This window comes from Fringilla coelebs, assembly GCF_963513975.1.
Source record: "Fringilla coelebs genome assembly, chromosome: 9".
In the NCBI taxonomy this organism is placed as follows: domain Eukaryota; kingdom Metazoa; phylum Chordata; class Aves; order Passeriformes; family Fringillidae; genus Fringilla; species Fringilla coelebs.
In genome coordinates this window covers 2,339,230-2,362,015 of record NC_140067.1, presented here as the reverse complement: position 1 = coordinate 2,362,015, position 22,786 = coordinate 2,339,230, and the positions used below count along the sequence as shown (strand labels likewise).

Genomic DNA, 22,786 nt, shown 5'->3' with positions numbered 1-22,786 from the left:
CCACAGATGGCTTACTTCCTTAGGAAATGAAGCTAAAAATAAATGAGGAAAATTCCCTTCTCTCCAGCTACTTCACCCAAGGTCTGCTCTCTTCAGGCAACAACGTTTGGGAAAGCACATTTGGCCAAATGTTTAATGAGCTTTTCTAAATATATTGCAGATTACTGATGATGGAAGAGTGGCAGGAACAGGAGCAGAAGCTTCATTCCCCACTGCCCAGTGTTCTCTTACCATTCTGCAGGGTTTGGAGGATAAATGCTGTGTATTTCCATAAATCAGAGTATCTCCTCTAATTTTTAATCTTGCCATTGCCACTTGGTGTTACCCACCCTGTTTACCTATTAAAAAATAAAGGAGAGACAAATGACATTTTCCAGGAACACAGATTTTCAAAATCTCCTTATGGCATTCAAATGGAGCTCAAAGATGGTTTTCTGCCATTAAAATGTTGAAAGTGTGAACTCTGTGACATTTGTTCTGTTGAACTCAGTCCCCTCCCACTCCCTCTGCAAACCTTTCCTACAGAAACAGGAACAGGTAGATGTGAAGAAAACTCTCTCCTTTACAGACACTTAGTTATGGTTGCCTGAATGATTATTTGGCAATCAAAGCTTTGTTTTGTGTGGCAAAAAAAAGCAGAAAATAAATATCTTTCCTCTCATAACCTGCCTGCCCAGGGGATTTACAGGGTATATCCAGGTGTGGCCCATCAATTCAGGGCATGGTTATTAAATTTGAGAGCAGGAAGGTGCAGGAAGGGGAAGAGCCATTTCCTTGGATAATTCCTTGTACATTTAGGCAGATCCAAGCCCTGTCAGCTCCTCAGCTCTCCACCTTCCAGCCCCTACACAGACAGACAAGAACATCCATCTCTGTCTCAGGGAATAAAAGCAAAGATAAAACTTTAAACAACTATAATTCCTAGAACAGATCATGAAATTCTGCAGGCAGCAGGCCTCTTTCTTTCTGCACTCTCCCAGTTTTATGAGTTCATGCAAACAGCAACAGGGTTTTTATTTTTAAATCTTTTTTTTTTTTCTATCTTGGGAGCAAAGGGCAAGCAGGGAGCTGAAAGGCAGGGAAGGATTAGAAAGGTGATCTGCTACATCCCCACTGCAGGCCAACAGTGACTTCTGGAACAAGATGTAGTCTGCACATTAAAACCTACAATCCTCTTTACTGATCAACCCTCCTATGTGAAATATATCCATGAGGCTGCAGGAAAAAAAGTCCAAAACACCAAGAAATACACAAAGCATCTATTGTTGGCATTTGCACCGCAGCTAAATTTTAGATCATGTGCTGATGATAAAAAATTAAGCTTAGCCTGATCATCTCTGACCAGCAGAAGGCAGTAAAATCACAAAATGGAAAAAAAAAACAAAACCCACATGACTTTGCTTCATGAACCCAAAATTGGGCTGGTGAGTACCAGGTAAAGCAGGAATATTGGGATCTTAGGATGTTGAGCACTAATGCCAGTTCCAGACAGCTGAGAAATTCAACTCAATCCTCCACAAATCCTGCACTTTTTTTTTTTTTTTAAGCTCGGCTCCCGATCCAGCCAATGAGTATTTTTAAGCAGCTTAAGACAAACAGATTAATGAAGAACCTACTTTACAAAACACTTAAAAAAAAAAAAAAAAAAACTAAAAAACCCCTCAGGAGAGTGAGAGGAGATGCAGTGGTTTTGATGGGACTTTAAGAGAGGAAATAAAGGAGAGCACACTCGGCTGGGTATTTAGGCTGGAAATTGGATCCTTCAGGAAGTTTGGAGATATTAGAAGTATTTTGCTGTGGAGATATCAAAAGACATGGAATTAAAAAACAAAAGCAAAAACAAAACTAACAAAAAGCCCACAAAAAAAACCCCCAAAAAACAAAAACCAGAACCACCTAAACCAAACAGGAAACCACACGAAAAACCCCCACACGCACAAAAAAAAAAAAGCCTAAACCCAAAGAAAACCACCAAAAAAAAAAAAAATCAAACAAAACCAGGCCCCTCTCAAAATCACCCGAGCAAAGAGAGAAGCGCTGTGAAAGGACAGCCGCAGACTCCGGGCTGGGATTTCGCTTCCAGCCGCGGCGCGGCCCCGCCGCCTCCCTCCATCCTCTTCCTCCCTCCTCTTCCTCCGTCCTCTTCCTCCCTCCCGCCTCCCAGCCGCTCTCCCTCCGGACTACACTTCCCAGCGTGCCTTGCGCGCCCCCTGCATCTCGCCGCGTCGCGGCTCCCCCGCGGTGCCCGCCGGGAGTTGTAGTTCGCGCGCCGCTGCGCCGCGGCCGGAGCAGCGCCGGGAGGCCGCGCCGCTCGGGCAGCCCGGGGCATGGCGGAGGCGGCTCCGTGAGGGGTGAGCGGCGGGCGGCGGCGGCGGGACGGGCTCTCCGCGGCGGCGGCTCGGGCGCGGCCGTGTCCTGTGGGGCAGGGAGCCGCCGAGCCCCTCGCCGCGGTGCCTGCGAGCTCCTGCTCGGCTGCGAGTCCTGCCGGGCGAAGCGCTCCGCGCTTGCTGCAGGACTGAGGAATAATCGGGTTTTCTTTGCGAGCCGCCCTCCCCGTAGCGTTTCTAACTGCCCTCGAATGTGTTTGCAGCGCCTCAGAAATGACCTCGGGCCGCTGCTCGCCGTCCTTCTTCCGTGTGGGTGCCGCTGACTGTCGCCGCTGCCGCTCCGGGCTCCTCCGAGGTACAAATGAAAATTAGTTAATAGGAGATCATTTATCTTATAATTACCCCATCGAGGTTTCATTCATCCTTCCCGCTGCGGTGTTCGCGGCCGCTCGCGTTGCTTTCCTGCTGTTTGTGCAGACAGAGGCTCTGTCGGGGGTTCGGGGGTTCCCGTCCCGGAGCGCCCGGCGCTCCCCGGCAGGATCCCCGCGGGCGCTCCGCAGCTGGGCTCGGTCCCAGCCCGGTCCTGCTGCTCCCCGAGGGAACTTCATCCTCTGAACAACTTCAGAAATCGGGCAACTTCGGGATGAAACCGTTCGCTTTGGTGATTTGATATTCGAGCCTTTTGGCTTTAATATTCCTGGGACCTTGTCCCGATGCTGTTCTGTTTATGTCGGTGGAACTCTTACTGATGATTTCTTGCACTGATGGCAAAAACCTGTGTTTTCCCCATGAAAAAATTATACCTGGCTTGTGTTAGCATTCTTGGAAGCCCTTTCTGCATCTTTAGCATAATGTCAGAGAAGAAATGTACCAGGAGGAAAGATAAATGTTGCTGTGGTGACCATTGTCTTTAAAAAGAAAATTAGCTTCTTTCTCATTTACATAATTTTGTCTTCAGGCCCTTTCAGGACTGTAGAGTTTGTTTCATTTCTAATTTTAGCCAGAGGAAGCTTTTATAGGAATTGGTTTTTAAGGCAATCAGTAGTGTCTGGATAAATGGTTGTTGCTGATGGATTATGTGAAGGAAGACAGGACCAAACACTCCTCCTGAAAAAGTTCATTTTGCCACTTTGCTGTCTAGAGCTGGTGATACAGTCAGGCTTTCCTTTCTTTCCTAAAGAAAAAAGAGGGGGGTAAAAGGCAGGAGGTTAAAACCCAGCTTGAAATTCTCCTTCCTTCCCGAGTTTAACACAAGGCTAATCACAGCAGGGATGTACACTTGTTATTTTCACTAGGAGAACCTCAGCCTTCCCTTGTGTTTGTGAATTGGCATTGCTTCTTTTTCTGTCAAAAATCAGATTTTTATGAGATAATATGAGAGAGTAGTGGTAAAGTGTGCTAGGGGTGGTTTGGGCAGCAGATTGCAGATCCCCAAAGAGGGATCTGTGTGAGTACCCTCAGGTGATGCTGCCACCCTGACATTTTCACCCTCTCCTTAATTACACCGTCACTGATTGGGTTTACTTAAAATTCGTTCCCAGTGGAGAGAAGTGACCCAGTTAAATCTTTGTCCTGCTTTTGATCCCTGTTCCGTGGAGAATAGCACATGGAAAGGTAAATACAGTTCTAGATACTTCTTTTAAAGCAAGGAGGCTTTTTCCTGGCCCAAGTTTATTAATTAAATGAGGAGGTTCACTGTTGCTCATGTCAGCTGGTACTGTCAGAACTTAGATAAAAATTCTGTGAAAGTTGCAGTGATGTCCCACTGTTGATCAGCTTTTGATGTCCCACAAGAGCTGCTGTTGAAGCAGGAGCTCTTAATTTTCCATCTCTCTGTGCAAGGGTTTGGGCCACCAAATACCATCCAGAAACTTTCTGTGTCAGGTATTTCCAGGTGATCCACTGACAGAATACACATGGTGAAGGAAGTTCTGTTAATTACAGCAAACTTCCTGTTACAAATGGGGCAGCTGGGCTGTGGAGGGGCTTCTGTCCCATTTTCCCAGATTTCTTAGAAACAGGGATAAAGGTATTACCAATTACCTATATATTTATTTATTTATGTATTTATTACCAGTTGTTACCAGTTCAGGTTGCTTTTAAGGTGAAATCTGTCTTGTCTTACAGAAAGAGCCTGTAAAGGTGCATTTCCTTGGAAAATTTATCTGGAGTCTTTACAAAATTAGCCTGCACTGTGGTAGATTTTAACACAAAAAGTGCTTTTTGTTTTCTCTTCAGCAGAAAAGGACAGCATCTTTTCTGTTTAGTGGGCTGCATGTCAGCTCTTCATCTCACTGCTGATAAAATGAGTGTGCTCGTGTGCCAGCACAGGTTTTGTGCTCTGGAGCAGTTCGTGGTACGAGGCAGAGCTGCTGGAGAGCATTATCTTTTATTTAGCTTTGTGTAGTGCTTTTATTGGTGTATATTTGGAATTAAATTATTTTATTACTTATTCATGGGACACGGGATTGCTTCTCAGTGCCTGGTGGTGGAGGGTTCTGTGAGTTTATTGCTGTTTCTGGCCGTGTTGGGCTTAAGTGCCTGAGTGGGGGATGCTTAGTGTTTATATTTTGGTTTTTGCAGCAGCAGAACTGAAAGCCTCACAAGACAGCGATGGCTTTTTCTCTGGAATTTGAATATGGAGGCCACGGGGACAGATGAAGTAGAAAAGATCAAATCAAAGTTTATGTCTGCATGGCACAACATGAAATACAGTAAGTGGAGCAGAGTGTGGTGAGATCTGTCCTCGTTAAAAGGAATGGAGTGTTTCTTGTTGGCATGAATGGAATCATAACTAATTAATACTACAAATGCAATATGGCCCTTGTAACAATTTTTTCTTAGCTTAACTTCCTTAGCTTTTCATTTTTTCAAATAAATATTGCATAACTTCATTTTGAATTACTTCTTTTGGAGGCAGTAAATATATTCTGTAAATTACTCAGAATTTGCATAGGCTTTTAAACAGGGATTGTATGGAATCATCTGTACAGAGATTTATTTTGTTTATAAATATGCTTTTATAGAAAAAAGGATGTTGTGTGAGATACAGACTCCACTGAAGAATCTACCCTTGAGTAACATTTTTCCACAGCTGAACATCAATAGTTTATTTATGAGCAACCAGATTTTCAAAGGTGCCCTTTACTAATCTGTCCTTGATTTTTCTGCTTTCTCTTTAGGACTGAGGTTGCTCAGATTTACCACCAGATTTCTGATAAACTTTATTAATCATAGTTGAGTTTTGGAGATGTCTGACAAGATGAAAAGATACTTTTTTTTCTCCTTTCTTTGAGGCTGTCACATGGTTGAAAGGGAATAGAAACCATTATACCTTTTATAGGATTTTTAATGAGACCAAAACCCAATATCAATGCTTTTTTTTTTTATTCCCCTTTCAAGGGTTACCTTTGGCATAACCAGATGCTGTCAGCATTTCCTTTTGGAAAGTTCAGTCACAAATTTGTATTTGTTTTGCATCTGTTTTAGGTTGGGTGTTGAAAACAAAAACTTACTTCAGTAGGAACTCTCCAGTTTTTCTGCTGGGAAGGTGTTACCACTTCAAAACTGAGGGTGAGTACAGAGCTCTTTGCTCATTCCAGTCTCCCTCAGCAGGAATAAGGTGGCTTTAATCTTCTAGAAAGACTGGCATTAACAATTAACCAAATCCAAAATGCAAACATGAAAAGCTTAGAAAATACTCATTTAAATGTCCACCTCTAATGCAGCCCGTCCTCACCTGCTTTATTCAGATTTTACACCAAAACCTTGTGTTTTCTGTAAAAATGTGTGTTGTAATTTGCACTTCATTTACCATCAACTGGAGATTTGCTCTCTACAAACTCCTGATGGAAATAGTGACAAGGCCTGATCAGGGTCACTGCACCAACACCTTTCTTATCACTTTCCAGTGTGCAGTTTTTTAAGTTTCTCTCTTTATTTGACCATTCACAGTTGGGTGAATTAAGCACTTACTTGCAGGTCAGTGGTTCCACTGGCACAGTGGTGACTGCATGCTTCTTTTGATTTTTCTTTTTCTTTTTTTTTTTTAACTGGCACATTTCTGTTAGGTTTGCCTTCCAATTTTCCTTTGTTTTACTTGAAGCAATTGTGAATTTTTTGTAAATTTAAATTTGATAATTGTTACTTGCTTTCTAATAACAGAAGTGCCATAACAAATTAATTAGAGCTTAAACTGTGCTTTGCCTTGCAGAGTCTGGGGAGCTCTCTACAGATGGGTCCAATTTTGATAAAATCAGCACCGAGATTTCGGGGAACGTCGAGGAGTTCCGCAAGGATTTCATTTCCAGGATCTGGCTGACCTACAGGGAGGAGTTCCCTCAGATCAAGGGCTCTGCTCTGACCACAGACTGTGGCTGGGGCTGCACGCTCAGAACGGGGCAGATGCTGCTGGCTCAGGGGCTGATGCTTCATTTCCTTGGGAGAGGTGAGTTAGGAGAGAAGATCTGTGTTTGCATAAGCACAGGCATTCTGTAGGGACCAAAATGGCCTTTTTTTATCCCAAATATGAAGGGCCAGCTGGTTTTGGTTGTGGGCTCCTCACTCCTGTTGGAATTGTGTCCCATTGCACAGAGACTGGGCTGTCCTGCCCTTCCATTTCTGAGAACCAAAGTGTGCCAAAGCCAACTTCTGTGGAGTTCCCAGTATCCAAGTGTGAGTTAATACATCACAAAAGTGTGATCCCTCTGGCTGGGTGTTCTTACCCATGCACATGCCCACTTCTCTGGAAATTTGATTGTTTCTTGAACTCCAGATGTAGAAGTGAGTTTCCCAGCCCATAGCTGTGGGCTATGGCAGAAGTGATGTTCTTTTATCAGTTCTAAAGTTGTCCATTATTGAATTTCTTCTGGTGTTAATATATGGAGTTCCTAGAAGGATCCTAATCTAACTTCAATACATCATTCTCTTTGTGGAAATGTTCACTGTGTCATTCTTTCCCTTCCCCCCGTGTGCTTAGAGAGGAACTTCCCTTTTTTCCTTACCACTGTCTGTCTCAAAGTCCTCCCTCAGTCACAGCCAGCTGAAGCTTTAGGAGCTGTGGGACATTTTCTGCTGTCCTGGGCTGAGTGTCCATGTCCTCCTCATTCTTCCAGGCTGAGCCATGTCCTGCAGAGAGGTATTTTAGGCTGGCAGAGTTAAACACCTTTTCTTTCCATCCCATTGCCAGTCCCTTTCATAACAATCATCCATTGCTTGCTCCAGAATGAGCCAAGGCACGGGCCTGGAGCCGCTGGGGGGGTTGAGAGAACACAGTGCATTGTTTCCTCAGCCATCTGTGGGCTCTCAGGATCACTTCAGCAGAAGATGCTTCTGAAAGCCTGCTTTGATCACACTTTGCCCTGGCTGTGCAGCTCTGATGGAAGCTGGGAGCAAGGTCCCAGCCCAGCTGCATCACAAAGTCTCTGTTCTGGTAATGTCAGGACTGAGCTGTGGGGTTGGCTCGGTGAATGTGCCTTTGGCTGTAGATATTTAACTTAGAAACCATTCATTATCTCTTTCAACTGACTGCACATATCAAGAAGTGTGTAAATACTTCTGCTGAGAACACAAATCCCTTAAATATCACTCTTCTTATACATACATTTAAATTCAAGACCTGCCCAGAAGACTCCCTGTGAGCAGGAGTGTGTAATGGCTCATTTGGAAGTAACCCCAAACAAAAAAGCCTCAGGTTTCTCTCTTTAAAATCCATGGTTCCGAAGAATTCCTTGTGTGTCCCCCTTGTATCCTAATTTGGAAGATGATGGGGTGATTCCAGAGTGCTCTTGTTCCTGTGGCAATCCAAATCCACAGAAAGATGGGCTAGGGATGGTCTTGCTGGGCTGCTTTGCTCCTCACTTGGTCTTCTGACAGCTGGTGAATTTTCTTTTGAAAAGCTTTTTATGAGGTCTGGGCAGCTTTGGAAACATATTTAGATGTTTACAGGAAGTTTTTCATGGCTGTTTACTCTTTTCCCAGAGATGTTTTTGTTCTTCTTTAATGGTGTTGTTTCTGTTAGGAAGCAAAACTTGCCTGAAGTTTCTAGCTGAGATATTTACACTTCCACTGCCATGTGGAATGTTCCAGATATTGCTGGATGTTGTTGGGAATGAGTTTTGATTTTAAATTTGAACTTTCACTTTGAAATGCCTGTGCTTGAGACACTGGCTGGAGTGTGAAGCTGAGAGCCCAGAACAGCAGGGCCTGGGAGGATGTTACACTGAGCTGGCTCTGTGTTGGGAGTACTTGCTGGAATTGGGGGAGAATTCCAGGCATCTTCCTGGGCCTGCTGAATCCCCTTCTGTAGGAGGAATGCTGTGTGGGATGCTTCATCCATAGGGAATCCTTCAGCTGGAAAAGCAGACTGAAGATATGGAATGATATTTAAACGAGTTTGCCTTGTCATCTGAAGGAATGAGTGAATTTAGTGAATTAAAAAATCCTGCCTGCCTGTTTTTCTGCTGATCTCCTTTGCCATTTTGCCAGGAAGAAATGTTTGCTTTTACATCAATAATTCCTCAGGTCTGCCTGGTTTTTTAATAACTGAAAAATAAGAAGAATTAAGAACTTTTGAAACTTCTTGTTTGACACAGATAAAAGGTTTTTGGATAGTATTAAAGCAACATTCATGTATTTAATATGTAAGAGAGTTCTAACCTGTAATTAGGTATATCTTGTTTATTCAGCTGACAGGGATGGTCACCAGAAAATCAAAGCAAATCCTGCTCTTCTAGAATTCTTTGTTCACCTGTTAACAGCGCCATGTAAAACACAATCGCTTCAATGAGCGTGGGGGACAAAGGGAAGTGCTTTGCTAATTATGCCATAAAACCAATGTTTAATGTGGATTTTCCCTTTTCCTGCTGCAGCCTGGGTGTGGCCAGAAGCCCTGGACATGGACAGCTGTGACTCGGAGTCCTGGACCAGCAGCACCGTGAGGAAGCTCACGGCCTCCTTCGAGGCGTCGCTCACGGCCGAGAGGGACCCCAAGGTCCTGGCCCGGCCCCCTGCCCGCAGGGACTGGGATGTCACCGAGAGGAGGAACGAGCTTTATCACAGGAAAATCATCTCCTGGTTTGGTGACTCCCCCCTGGCAGCCTTTGGGCTGCACCAGCTGATAGAGTACGGGAAGAAGTCCGGGAAGATGGCGGGGGATTGGTACGGGCCCGCCGTGGTGGCACACATTCTGAGGTAAAGCATCTTCAGTTCTCTGCTCCTTCCCTTTGGCACATTCTGAGGTAAAACACCTTCAGTTCTCTGCTCCTTCCCTTTGGCACATTCTGAGGTAAAGCACCTTCAGTTCTCTGCTCCTTCCCTTTGGCACATTTTGGGGTAAAACACCTTCAGTTCTCTGCTCCTTCCCTTTGGTACATTTTGAGGTAAAACACCTTCAGTTCTCCGTTCCTTCCCTTTGGCACATCACACAGAAGCGTTTCTGAGTGTCCTGAGATGTCTTCAGCCTAATTGAGCAGCAAAGTGTTCATTATTGGCTTTGTAAAACACCCATATCAGGAGCAATTCCAGAGCTTTTTCATAGGCAGGAAGGGAAACAGCAGCAGGTGCAGGAACTGAATTGCTGAGCTTTTGTGGATCTTATTTCAGGATAAAACACAACATTCCTGTTTCCTTGTAGAATCCCAAGTATCTCTCCCAAACCCTTTTGAGTAGAGCTGCATTTAGTGAAATGTTCTAAAAACTAACCACTCTTTCAACCTTGGAACATGCATAACATTAGAGATTTTTTTTTTTATACTGTAACCTGGGGGCTGTAATGTACTGATAGTGTAATGAAATGTCAGAGCTAAAATTGATGTTTTCAGCATTTCTTTGCACACATCAAATTCTTGTGAAACTGTAAATGTATGGGACTATTAATATTATAATTATATCCCAGTAAAAGTAAAGGGTCTGTGACATTCAGCGTGGTTTAAAAAAAAAAAAAAGTCGAAAGTCAAATTTCTCCAGACTGTGAGCCTTGATATCCAATTCTTTGAATGTTTTGGGGGTTTTTTGTAGTCTTATATATATTTTTTTGTAGTCAGAATTTTTTGCTTGCTTTAATAAATTTTCTGTTAAATTATTTGTCTCCCTAATGGGAGCAGGGGGGTTTGGTGCAGAGTAACACTCACCACTCCCCCAGGGGTGATTTCCAGCCCTGCAGAGGTTTCCTTTCCTGGAGCTTTCTCTCTTGCAGCAGCACTAACAATGTCCAGCTCCTTCATAACTTGGGAATGGCTGCATTAAACCCCTCCTCAAAATGGAGTGGGGAATAAAGGGATAGTGACCATTTCATGCAGGTGGTGCTTGAAATCAAAGGTAAATCCTTGATTTTCAACAGTTCCCTTTCTTTGCAAATGTTGTCCTTGATAAATGACCATGGTTCTGACTATCAGCATGGATTTTCTTTTTACTTTGTAGGTCTGTTGCTCTTTTGAAGAGAGTCTAATATTATAATTATCTTTTTGAAAGTTTTGGTGAGACTTTTTATTTCCAGGTGCTAATTCGTGGCTTGTTAGATGAACTGAGGTCAAATAAAGAGATCTGATGAATTGAAAATAGTATTTTTGTCAGCAAACTTAGCCTTTATAATCAATATACATGACAGAAAATGGTTATAAACAGAAAGAAATAAAGTAATGAATATGAATTTCATTGTAAGTTATTGTGGGATTTGGGGCCTGTTTTTGTGGGTTTCATTGTTTCTTCTAAATAGCCAGACATTGTCATCTTGGCTTGGGAAAAATGTGGTGCCACTACATCCATGGAAGCTGCAGGCTGGATCTTGGTATCTGGTGTTTAAAAACAAATAAAAAATCCCACCCCACCACCTGTGTTTATCAGGAAGGGAAGGTGTCTTGAATTAACCAAAATAACCCCTATAAAAACCCAAACAAACAAAAAATTCCTATCACAAACAATTAAAATCAACCTGTTCCTAAAAAACCAAAATAATTTGTTTGTTTATTGTTAATTTTTTTTTCATGAATGGTAAGCTGAATAGTTTTGTGTTTGTACTTAGAAAAGCTGTTGAAGAAGCAAGAGACCCTGAGCTGCAAGGAGTAACAGTCTATGTTGCCCAGGATTGTACAGGTAACTGTGATTTTGTAGATTTTTGCAAACATTTAAAATGCTTTTTATGCTTTTCAGTTAGCACTTAACAACAGAGTTTTAAAGGGAAAAAAATCCCAATGAAGTGGATCCACAAAATTGAGATTATGTAGACAAAGGGGTTCTTGAGATGTGCAGATTGTTCATTGCTGGTTTGGTATTTTAGAGTGGAATTCCAAATCAGCAAATCAATTATTGCCTCTTCTCCTTTTACATGTAGATGTTTCTGTTAGTTGGAAGCTTTCAAGTTTTAATTATTCCTTTTAGAAGTTTATATGCAGCAATAAATATTTATTGGCTTTCTCCTGCCCTATCCCTTCTGCATTTCCTTGGCATTGCAACTCAGCAGCAGCAATTCCCATTCCACAAAATATTGCTGGGGGTGAGGAGGCTCAGCACTGGTTCTGAGTCATCTGGGTGTTGTTTTGGTTTTGTTTTTTCTTTGTTAAGGTTGGGATTAAATGTGGGAGATTGTATTTTTTGTTTGGATTTAGATATTTATTAATTCTTATTTATATTACAGTCTTATAAATTGTGAGTTCTATAGTACTTTAACAATTTAAAAATGGAGTTTTAGCTCTCTTTTTATTAGTTTTTTTAAGGATAAGCTGTCTAATTAAGAAATGATACTTAAATTATTTTTACTTTTAACTTAATAACTAACTACCTGTGCCTCATAATGTGGACTTTTTTAATATAATTACACAATATGACTTAAACTCATGAAGACTAGCTACTGTTCTAAAACCTCTGTCTTGCCATATATATATTACTATATTCTAAAACTGTGACTTTTTCACCATGTGGTATTACACACTTCTATTCAAACTACATACCTATAATTCTAGTTCTGTAATTCAATTTTAGAAGCCTTCTCCATGGCCTCAGGTGAAATGCAGTGATCTCCTGAGGGTCAGTGCCTGCAGCACAGAAAGCCCAAAATTCTCAGCAGCCAGGGCTCCGACACCTGGGCTGTGTTTTGGGAGGACAGCAAGGTTTGGAAGGGCTGCAGTTCTAGTTTGCCACATTGGGGGTGTGTCTCTGAAACCTGGAGGTTGTGTTTGAAATGTGAATGTTTCTGTGTGTCTCAGTCTACAGCTCGGATGTTATTGACAGGCAGTGCTCGTTGGTGGATTCTGGGAAAGCAGGCACAAAAGCTGTAATTATATTGGTTCCTGTGAGACTCGGTGGAGAGAGAACAAACACAGACTACCTGGAGTTTGTAAAGGTAGGAAATGAGAGTTCAATCATTTTTCAAAGAGTAGCACAAGGGGATATGAAAAGCAACTTCACGAGGGTGATTCTCCCCATTAAACTGTGGTAGGGATTTTACAGTTGAAGGTTGTAAAGTTTGACTTTACAGATTTGAAATTTCCCTATTACAAGATCAGACATAATTGCAGAGCACATGATGTCCCTTGGTAAAGCAGGGATAACTGTCCTGCTCCTCCAGCAGCCACCTGAAAAGACATTCATGCAGTGCCTCAAATTACAAATGGTAATTTAATCTAGCAGGACTCTAATAGCATATGTAACTAAGGATCAGGCAGCATTTTAAAATATAAATACACTCCATTCCTTCCTGTTTCTTATTTTCTTAAATAAGAAAATGGTTCCAATGGTTTTAAGTTGTTGCCTGTCTGTTCTTCCCGTTTTCTTTTGTCTCTTTGTTCCCATGGAATTATTTGATATTTTTATTCACTACCTGAATTGTTTTTTCCCTGTTTGGATGAATGTTTCTGAGGATGGGGGTGCAGGAGTAGCAGCCAGTTACAACAATAAAAATGAGCTGGAAAAAAGTCAAACTCGAGGAGGAGGCAGAGGGGGAAGGTGTGTGCTGTGGTTTTGTCAGCAGAGGTTCTGCAGATACCTGAGGATGTGCTGTAATCCTGCCCCTAAGGGAAGGGCATGTTCTCTTAGCCCTGCTGCTTTTATTTCATTGTCCATGCTCCTCTTGATCTGTCTTTAAATTTTGGGTTTATCTTTAATTACCCCAGTGTAGGAGCACACACAAAGGCTGAGTCTGTAACATGATTTATTTTGTGGCTGTCTCCTCACTGTAACATTTCAGGAAAACATTTTGATTTTTACTGGCATGGTATACAGACTGGTAAAGGCCTTCAGGTTATTATGAACTTAAATTGTTATTAAATATTTCCCTGATTGTTTTCCTTGTGTTTTCAGACAGTTGGTTTGGGAAAGTTTTCGTTTTCAGCTGGCTGCAGTGAGTGATTCCTGCTGCTCCCTTGCCAAGGCTGTTGCAGCCTGATGGAGGCTGAGATAAGAGGGCTCTCAATTGCCTGAATCAGTCACTCCAGTGTCTGCCCTGACTGTTCCCAAGAAGTGACCACATTTCTTGGAGTCTGGCTTTAAGTTAAAAATGCAGATTTTAGTATGTAGCACAGGAGGTAATTTCTACAAAGGGTTTTATATTTATGGGTGAAAATTGATAAATTTTTTATAATTCACTTTTACAAGAAGCTTGCCATAGATTAAACAGTTATCCATTACTCTGAGCAGCTTTGCTCCCTCTCTGCTCTGCCCTCCTTGGCTCTTGGAGCCCTTGCCTCTGATCTGCCTGAATGTTCTGTGATGCTCAGAGCATTTGCTAAGGAAACCTTCTCATTTATATTTTAAAGAAGATTTTTCAGGAAACCTTCTCATTCGTATTTTAAATAACCATCACTTCCTTAACCTGTGTAAACCATGCTGGATTTGACTCTGTAGCATCTCAGGGGAGCTTTTTAAGTGACTTTATCCTTGTCTGAGCAGGGAAGATTTTCTCTTGAGAAGCCTTGGTGTTAGTAGTCTGACAATATCAATCTTTTTGTGGAAAGAAAAATTCCCTTCTTACACTGACTAATGTCCTCTTCCCAAAAGTTCTGCCTTCAGAAGGTTCTGGTTGCTCTGCCCTCCCAGGCTACTGCAGGGATGTTTATGGGGTCTGGCTGTTGTTTCTCTCTCCTCCCTGGATGTGGGGCACCTCATAGTTAATTACTCTTCAGCTGGCATTTCTGCCCAGGATGTAGAAGTTGATGCTCTGAGGCCAGGTTTGAGTGCAAAAGGAGGAGTCCCAGGGGCACAGGATGTAAATGTGTGTGCAAGCTGGAAATCTCAGGACTGTGGGATATTTGGGCTGAGGAGCTGGTGCTCAATGTGTGACATGATATTTTGCCTCCTCTCCAAAAACATGTGTGGCTCTCTCTTGGGAAGTCTCTGGAGTATCTGCTGGTGTGGTTTCACTTTGGTCAAGCCCCAGGAAGTCATGGAGTCAATCTTCAAAAAAAAACCAAAACCATTTGCCTAAAAGAGCAAAGAGCAAATATTTTAATTGAGTTTAATACTTTGGTTCATGTTAATGATTCCCTGTTCTTGTTTTAGGGAATTTTAAGCCTGGAATACTGTGTTGGCATCATTGGTGGCAGACCCAAGCAATCCTATTACTTTGCTGGATTCCAAGGTTAGTGTTTGACTGTGTTATGTCTCCTCAGTATTTTTTTCTCTCTGAGTTAGGAAGTTAATACTGAATCAGTGGGAAATAGCGTGATTAAAATAGTAAAATGAGCACCTTATTAATTCATCACATCTCCCCAAGTCCAGCCATTTGTCATTTACCCCACGGAGTAATTGGATTCTGTAAAATGTACATTTAATTTCCCTTGTTGCATAAACAAGGCATAATTTATCTGTTTCACCAAACTTGAGGAGCGTTTGCTGTTCCTGCCTGGCAGTTCTTATTTAGGTATTTACTCTCTCCTGCTTTAAGTGGTGTTAGTTGATGCCTAAATGACAAGCAATATATTCTTGCTGTCAGGATGAAGCAGGGCGATACATTTTTCATATGCAAACTCCAGAATATAATTGTGTGTTTGTAAAAGTAATTTTATCACCAAAAATTAAATGACAGTTTCATCACTTTATAAAAATTCTGCTTATACAAGCATATTTGATTATGCAAAAGTTAATCTGTCCTGCAAAAACCTATGCTTCAGTCAATGAGTATCAGCCTGGCAAGCAGTTACTCACTGGCTTTTTTTCCAGCTGTTCTGCATAGAAATTGGATTGTAAGCAGTGTAATAATAAGGTGTTTTTTGAATTACTTGTCTTCTGTTTTGTCCTTGCAGATGACAGTTTGATTTACATGGATCCTCATTACTGCCAATCTTTTGTAGATGTCAGCATAAAGGATTTCCCTCTTGAGGTACTATGGATATAGAGCTGGCACTGTTTTCTTCCCATATGAATCAAACACTAATTATTTAGAGCTGTTCTAGCTAGCTGCAGCTTTATGGTTTTACAGTTACATGTTATTTATCAATGTCCTGCCCTTCTTTATAGGCCTATAATCAACAAAAATGACCAGAGGTTAAATCTCAATATGGAGGTTTAATTTTTACTTCATTAATCTTCATCTGTTTTCTTTTTAATGATCATAAAATCTCCAAAATAGATGATTGCTTCATTTAAGTGATTTTTCCATCAAAGAAAATAGGTGATATTCGTAGATCTTAAGGCTGTTTGGATTTGGGGTTGATAGTTTGTGGTTTTGGTCTTTTTTTTTTTTAAATTCAAATTGCAAGCAGCATCAGGGAGAATTCCTGTGGTATTCAGTAGTAGGAGCCTGGAAATAGGTGGAGCTAAAGGAGGTGATTAGAGAACTCAATTTACAGCTGCCCTGGGAAGACACTGTGAGCTGCAAGGAAGGGCTCAGTGGCCTCAGCACTCACAGTCACATCCTCAGGGCCATCCACACAAACTCTCCTTGGTCTTGTGCCCAACTTCAGGTGAACTTCAGCAGCTCTGAGGGGGCATCCACAGCCAGGGCAGCAGCAGCTGCTCCAGAACAGAGCTGGAGCAAAATCCCATCAAATGATGTTCAGGAGAACTAGTCATGTATAAATAAAAGATCTCAAAGGGTCTGCACGGGGCTGGTGTCGAGTCCTTAAAGCAAACACTTCATGTTTGTCATTATTTATGCTTAACAAAGTGCTTGAGTTAGATGTTACATAACATAGAAGTGGGGGATTCTCTAGGAAATGAGAAGGTTCTGAATGAAGCAAAAGAACACAGCAGCAAAATGGGTCAGCAGATATCCCAGGCAGGAGGTTTGGCTGTGTTTAGAGGTGCCTTTAGGTTTACCCTGTTGAGATGTTTGGAGGAAGAGTTGATGAGTGCCAGCTCTGCTGGGATGATCACCCAGCTCCTTCCCCTTTTTCCTCACAACTGTGTTTTGCTCCAGCGCCCCTGAAGATTTTACAGTTTGGGGAAAACCAGACAAAAGGTGGGAAGAGCACAGAGCAGCAGAGCTGAAGTGAATTCCTTAAGGTCCTGCTGTGGCCAAGCTACAAAAACACATCTTTTGGGCTCTGTTCCTATGACTCAGCCTCAAAATTGTGCTGCAGACTGGCATTAATCTGAATTTCTAAATAATACCAAGGTTTGAGCTGTGTTTGGAAGGTATGCAAGCTGCCAGCTTGGCTTGGTCTCATCCTAATGCTTTCCTGCAGACGGAAAATAGATTGCAATTTAATGCTTGCTGCATTTAATAGTATTATATCTTTGTCCAGAAATGTCAAAAGTAAACAGAAATTGCTTTCTTAGTGTGGATAGTTGCTTGTTAGATTTATCTGTAGGGAGTATTTTCAAAATTGACAAATTGTCCAGAATAAGTTGGAAATCAATCCACTCTGTATTGGCTTCCAGCATCCATTTGTTTGGAGGAATGGGGAAAAAAAAATCTTCCCCACTTCTCTTTGTTGTGCAGTGATTTGTGCAGCATTAAACCTCCTGCACAACTGTAGGGACAGGGTTCCTGCTGCAGTGGGATGTGGAAGGCAGGGTTTGATTTCTATTTTTTTTTCATGCATTTGAGGACTCAGGAATTAATACTAAAAATACAATTGCTGTTTATAAAATTGGAATGGTGAGGAGAAAAAGCAGTGACTAAAATCAGTCTTGCAGACACAGCCCTAATCATCTTGGTGGATGTTTTTTAGCAGAGGTTTTACAGAAACACCTCTTGGGTTTGTAATCACCAGGAAAGAACAATATATTTTATTATGTAAAACTGCTGCAGGGATGGTTACACTCGGATTTGGGAACCAGTGCTGTCTTCTGTAGATTGATTTTTGTGATTAGCAAAAAAAAAAGGATTTAATAGAGGGAGGATGATGGGTCATCCTCTGTGTTAGAGGCAGAGTGGAGGGGACTGGCTCCCTCTGAGAGCAAGTGAGGAAATAATTGCAGTTATTGGACAAAGAGCTTCACCACAACTGCAGTTCCTGTAATAAATAACCACAGAATCAGGGTAGATGGAATATACTTTTTTTTTTCTTTTATAAACTGAGTGAGGAGCGTGGGGAAGGGGGTTTTGTGTTTGTTTTGTCTTACAGCAGGGCTGCTGAAAGCATCAGCTCACAGCACTGGCGGGGCAGCATCTGTCAGGGAAGGAGATTTCACATGAGGAAGAACCCATTTGTAAAGCAGGGCATGTTTGGTTTTTCCCTACTTGTGGATCATTGTAATATGGTTTTGCTTTTGTGTGTTTTGTGGGTTTTCAAACCCATTTCATTTACTGAAGGAAAATGCATGAGGTTGGTTTATTCCATTATGTCTCTTTTATAGAGGCTGGGGGAGGGAAGGGGCACTGGGCAGTGGTAGTAAAGCAGTAAGATAGTGCAAAAGCTGTTACAAATTCAATTTGCAGAAGAGCATTCACCTTCTCTGCCTTGGGAATATTCATAAAGTATTGCTGGGAGCAGCAGAGCTGTGACAGATTCCAAACTAACCTGGTGTGTGGGGAAGTTTGGGGAATGCAGCCTGAACAGCAGGAGGTGTTACACGGCTGGGGAAGGGTGGAATCACTTGGATATTTGGGGGGGGTGGGAGAAATCCAAAGGGTGTGCTGGGTTTAATTCAGGTGGTGCAGGGGATTGGATGTTTTAAAGCTGTTGGGGGGGACAAAAGTAAACACGTGGCTCTGTGCCATTCCTGGCTGTAACCGTGTGTTGTGTTTTTTAATTGGGAAACCTGCAGTCATTCCACTGTCCTTCTCCTAAAAAGATGTCCTTCAAAAAAATGGACCCGAGCTGCACAATAGGATTTTACTGTAGGACTGTGCAGGACTTTGAGAAGGCTTCTGAAGAAATCACCAAGGTAGGTGCTGGAGATCCCGAATCCATCCCTGGGCCAGAACGGGGGGTGGGGAAGGGAAGAGGATCAGCCTCGCCTGCCGGGCAGAGCCGATTCTCTTGTGGCATTCATCCCGCGCCGCTCGGTGCCGGTGCCGGTGCCGGTCCCGGCGGTGCTCCCGGGCTGCGGGCGCGGGGCTGGCGCCGGGCGGGCCCACGAGGTGGCACTCGTGAAGTGGCGATGTCCCTGCAGCCCTGCAGCCCTGCGAGCGGGGCCGCCCCGGCCCGGGCGAGGCTGGGGGGATGCCGGGGAGCAGCCCGGCCCCGGGCAGGGACGGGGGGAAGGGAGGTGTTGGAGCAAACCCAAATTGTTCCTTGTTTCTCCCTAGCACAAGGGGCTTTTCCTGGTGGGAGGTGCAGGGCTCTGGATTGAGCTGCACAGAGCAGGTGCCACCCAGCAAACCTGTCTGACCCCATCCTTCCCCTGGAAAAACTGCTCTGGACTCATTTAGGTCCCGTTGGAATCAAGATTTTTTCTCCTTAGTTATTACAGTATGGGAGGGCATGAAATGCAGCATCACCAGTGTGTTCTGTGAGCTGCTCTGTGTTTGGTGGGTTCAGAAAATGCTCTGTGAAAAGGATGCAGCAGCAGATGGGCTCAATGTTGATATTCCAACCACAGCAGTTACCACAGCAGCACAAGGAATTCATGTTTGTCCAGCACTTGGAATGTCCTGAGAAGTGGTATTAGTACTACAGCAAAAAAGCATTTTTTTAAACCTAATGCTGATTATAATAAGTAGATATTGATTGATGCTGAAGTTGTTTCTTTGATTCTTACCCAAAAAGGTAGAAAATAGATTTAAAGATGTAGAAGTTCCTAAGCAGATCCATGGAAAGTTTAAATATTGAAGTTTCTGTTCTTCCATGTTTTCCTGTTCTGTCACATAGAATGTCATAACATGGTAAAAAAAAAATCTCATTACAAAATCAGTTCCATCAGAAGTTATCTTTTTCCTATTTCTGTTCTTTCAGGTTTGGGATTAAGTACAGTTTTTTCCTGAGCCCATTTTGTGAAAATACTCTTGACTGATCCAAGTGTTGGAGTTATTATCCTGGTATTTTAGACAGAAGCTCTTAATACCAATTACATTATTTTCTAGAAATACACTTCAGGCAGTGTCAGTTTGAAAAGAGGGGAATGTTTGGATACAGGGACAATGTCAGAAACATTCTATCCATTTATCTTGCAATCTTTCCTTCACATCCTTTCTGTTTTCCTTCTTTTCCGTTATTTTTCCCTTTGTTTGCAACTGTAGTGTGGTAACTCTTGAACCATGAGCTCAGTGCATTCCTAGTGTGCCCTGTGGAGGCTGAACTAAATAAATCCAGGTTCTGCCTGCTTTTTTGGGTAATAAGAGCTGAGAGATAAGGTTTAGCTTTTATCCTTGAGGATAAACATTATGGTCTTACATGTTTAGAGACAGATAAATTAGGAAACTGGCAAGTTGTTTAGAGTTTCAGATTCCCTGTGGTCACTGTTTAGATGTGATGTGATGAGTTAAGCAAATCTTGACCAGGTTCCCCTGGACTTTTTTCAGGCATTTCCTTGCCCAGTTCCTGTGTTTAGGGTTTCCTCACCTCCCTCAGTTGTGGAAATGGAAGTTTCAGTAGAGCTGAACACAGACAAGACAGTGGAACCCCAGGATTTTACTGGGATTGGGGTTTTTTTTTCTTATTTTTTAAATGCTCCCTCAACCCCTGAATGTCATTTTTGAAATATTCCTTACTGTTTAAAGATCTCTTTGGGGATTTTTTACTGTTTTAGACTGATTGTTCTCCTGAAATGGTGCTCAGTGATTTTTAGTTCTGCACAGTGTGTCTCTCTAGTCTGATGTAGTTCTGCAGCCACTGCAGCACTGGGCTGGTTTTTCCTAAGCAGGTAAGAAAAAGTAAAACAAATTAAAAAATAAATCAGTTAGCAAAACACCCTGAAAGGCTGAAATGTCTTTCAGTATTTAGTGGGGATTTATCTGCTCTTAAAGATGTTTTGCTGATCTGTTTCAGTATTTATCATTCCCCACACCCCCTTTCTCCATGCTCAGTTTTCTTATTTATAAACAAAGATTTTGAGCCCCCTGGTTCCCTGTGACTGTCACCAATCTGGTTTGAGCCACGTGCTCCTGACTGCCTTATTTACATTGGTGAATGTGTTTGAACTTCTAATAAAAACACTGATTATTGCACCTGCTGATTCTACAATAAAATCCCCCCCCAGGATGCTCAGTTGCTGCAGAATTCACACCTGGGCTTGAGGAGACCCTTATGGCCATTAACTATTTTGTAGAGGGTTTTATCTTCTGTCTTTTATCCTTTTATCTTTCTCTTTGATGCACTGAGTCTGACAGCACATACAGGTGATCTGTGTGCTCAAAACCAGGGGCAGGCAGGAAATTAGCAGCTGCCTGAGAAAGGCAAGTAAATATCTCATAGGAGGAGGAAATGTTTAGATTGTGCAATGCTTTTGTCTAATGAGATAATTTTAAAGATGCATTTTTTACTTGGCAGTCATCATCAGGTGAATATCTGTGCTTGCTGCATTTCTTCATTTCCAATTAATGTTTTATCTGGTTTGTTTTACATTATAGATGCTGAAATCTTCATCCAAGGAGAAATATCCCCTGTTTACTTTTGTCAAGGGTCATTCTAGAGACTATGACTTTGCTTCCAGTCCACTCCATGAAGAAAATGACCTTTTCTCTGAGGATGAGAAGAAAAGACTGAAGAGATTTAGTACAGAGGAGTTTGTCTTGCTTTAAGGACATTTTACACAAGAGCATCGGCAGCTGTCCAGGAGAACACTTGCCTTTTAACTATAAAAATGTACCTGAGTTCCTTCCCCAAAAAGGCAAGCCTGTACTGAAATTGGTCTATTTTCATAAAGATGATAATGTTTTATATGTTTAAAGTCTTTAAGATGTCAGTTACTAATGTATGTACTAATGATTTTTGCTCACTGCTGGCTGGAGGAGTGTCTGTGCTGTTGTGGTAGTGAAGGGCGATGCTTTGCTCGGAGCCAGCTGTGCCTGGCCAGTCCCTAAATGCCATTCCAGGCCACTCCTGAGCAGGGCTGCCTGGTGGGGATGGCTTTGCACACCCAGGGCTGTGGAGACCACCTTGTTCCTGTCTGCAGCACAGCTGGAGTTGTCCCTGTGGGAAGGGGACAAGTCCCAGCTGGGTGGCTCCCCCAGTTCTGCTGCCACCCTGGCACCATCCAGAGCAGCTCCTGCTGGAAGGGTGAGGTTGATGGATCAGGAGTCACTGGCACTGGCAGTCCTGCCATAATTATATAGGCTGAATTGGGAGTTAAGATACTATTTAGCAGTATGACTTTCTAATGGTTTCTCATTAAGCTTGCTTTGGAGCCTTAATATGAGGAGTGAAGATAAAGTATTACCTTTCCCCACAATTTTTAAAGGTTATACTATTAATATTAACTGCAACCAATCAAAGCAGCTGGAGACAATTATTAGAAGAGAGCAGTGTTTGTTTCCTGTTTCAGCTACCATAATGGTGAGGCTTCTCCTGCCAGAGCAGCTTTTAAATGAAAGCAAAGGGGGGTGGATGTGGAAAATTCTGGGCTGTGATGATTTTTTGTTTTGATACGTGTTGTTGCTGTACAAATGATTATTTGGTGGTGTGTGTTCTCAGATTGCAAACAAATGTACAGAAATAGTTTCATGTTTTAACAAAGTAAATACAATATTTAAAAAACCATATTAACGCTGCTTGGGAAATAAAAGAGGTATGAAAACATGAAGTTCATGTGCCTTTTATATTAATATTAGATCCTCTAGCAGTGAATATAATCCTGCATCTAAACCAATATTGTAAGGGGTGAATACTCTGTTTATTTGCAATAAAGGCAGATTTTATTGTTGTGTTGTAAACCAAATGTTACCTGGTCTAAGTGCTGCTCAGGCACAGAGGCACAAGTGTTGCTGATCCAAATAATAAGCATCATGTTTGTTCATTAAAGCACCTTTTACTTTTATGAGCAAGAAGTGACTAATGGGTAGATTTCAGGCAGAACTAGACCAGGTCTGTGTCTGTGTCAGGGCTGGAGAGTGCATTTGCATGTGTTAATTAATCTTCAAAAAAGGCAAAATGTTCATTTGTTTTCAAGGGAAAAAGCCCCAGACATTATTTGTCTAAATCAGT

The 22,786-nt window shown here is 42.2% G+C and overlaps 1 protein-coding gene across 1 annotated transcript; it reads left to right on the top strand.

Moving 5' to 3' along the window:
• Window positions 1–2,283: 2,283 nt before the first annotated feature.
• ATG4C (autophagy related 4C cysteine peptidase) lies at window positions 2,284–22,343 on the top strand. The gene is made up of 12 exons (XM_084211805.1): window positions 2,284–2,351; window positions 2,591–2,682; window positions 4,911–5,041; window positions 5,817–5,900; window positions 6,541–6,774; window positions 9,197–9,518; window positions 11,347–11,417; window positions 12,527–12,663; window positions 14,817–14,895; window positions 15,560–15,636; window positions 18,471–18,590; window positions 21,214–22,343. The coding sequence occupies exons 3-12, from the start codon at window positions 4,966–4,968 to the stop codon at window positions 21,382–21,384; spliced, it is 1,371 nt and encodes a 456-aa protein (XP_084067931.1). The 5' UTR covers window positions 2,284–2,351; window positions 2,591–2,682; window positions 4,911–4,965; the 3' UTR covers window positions 21,385–22,343.
• The last annotated feature ends 443 nt before the right edge of the window (window positions 22,344–22,786 follow it).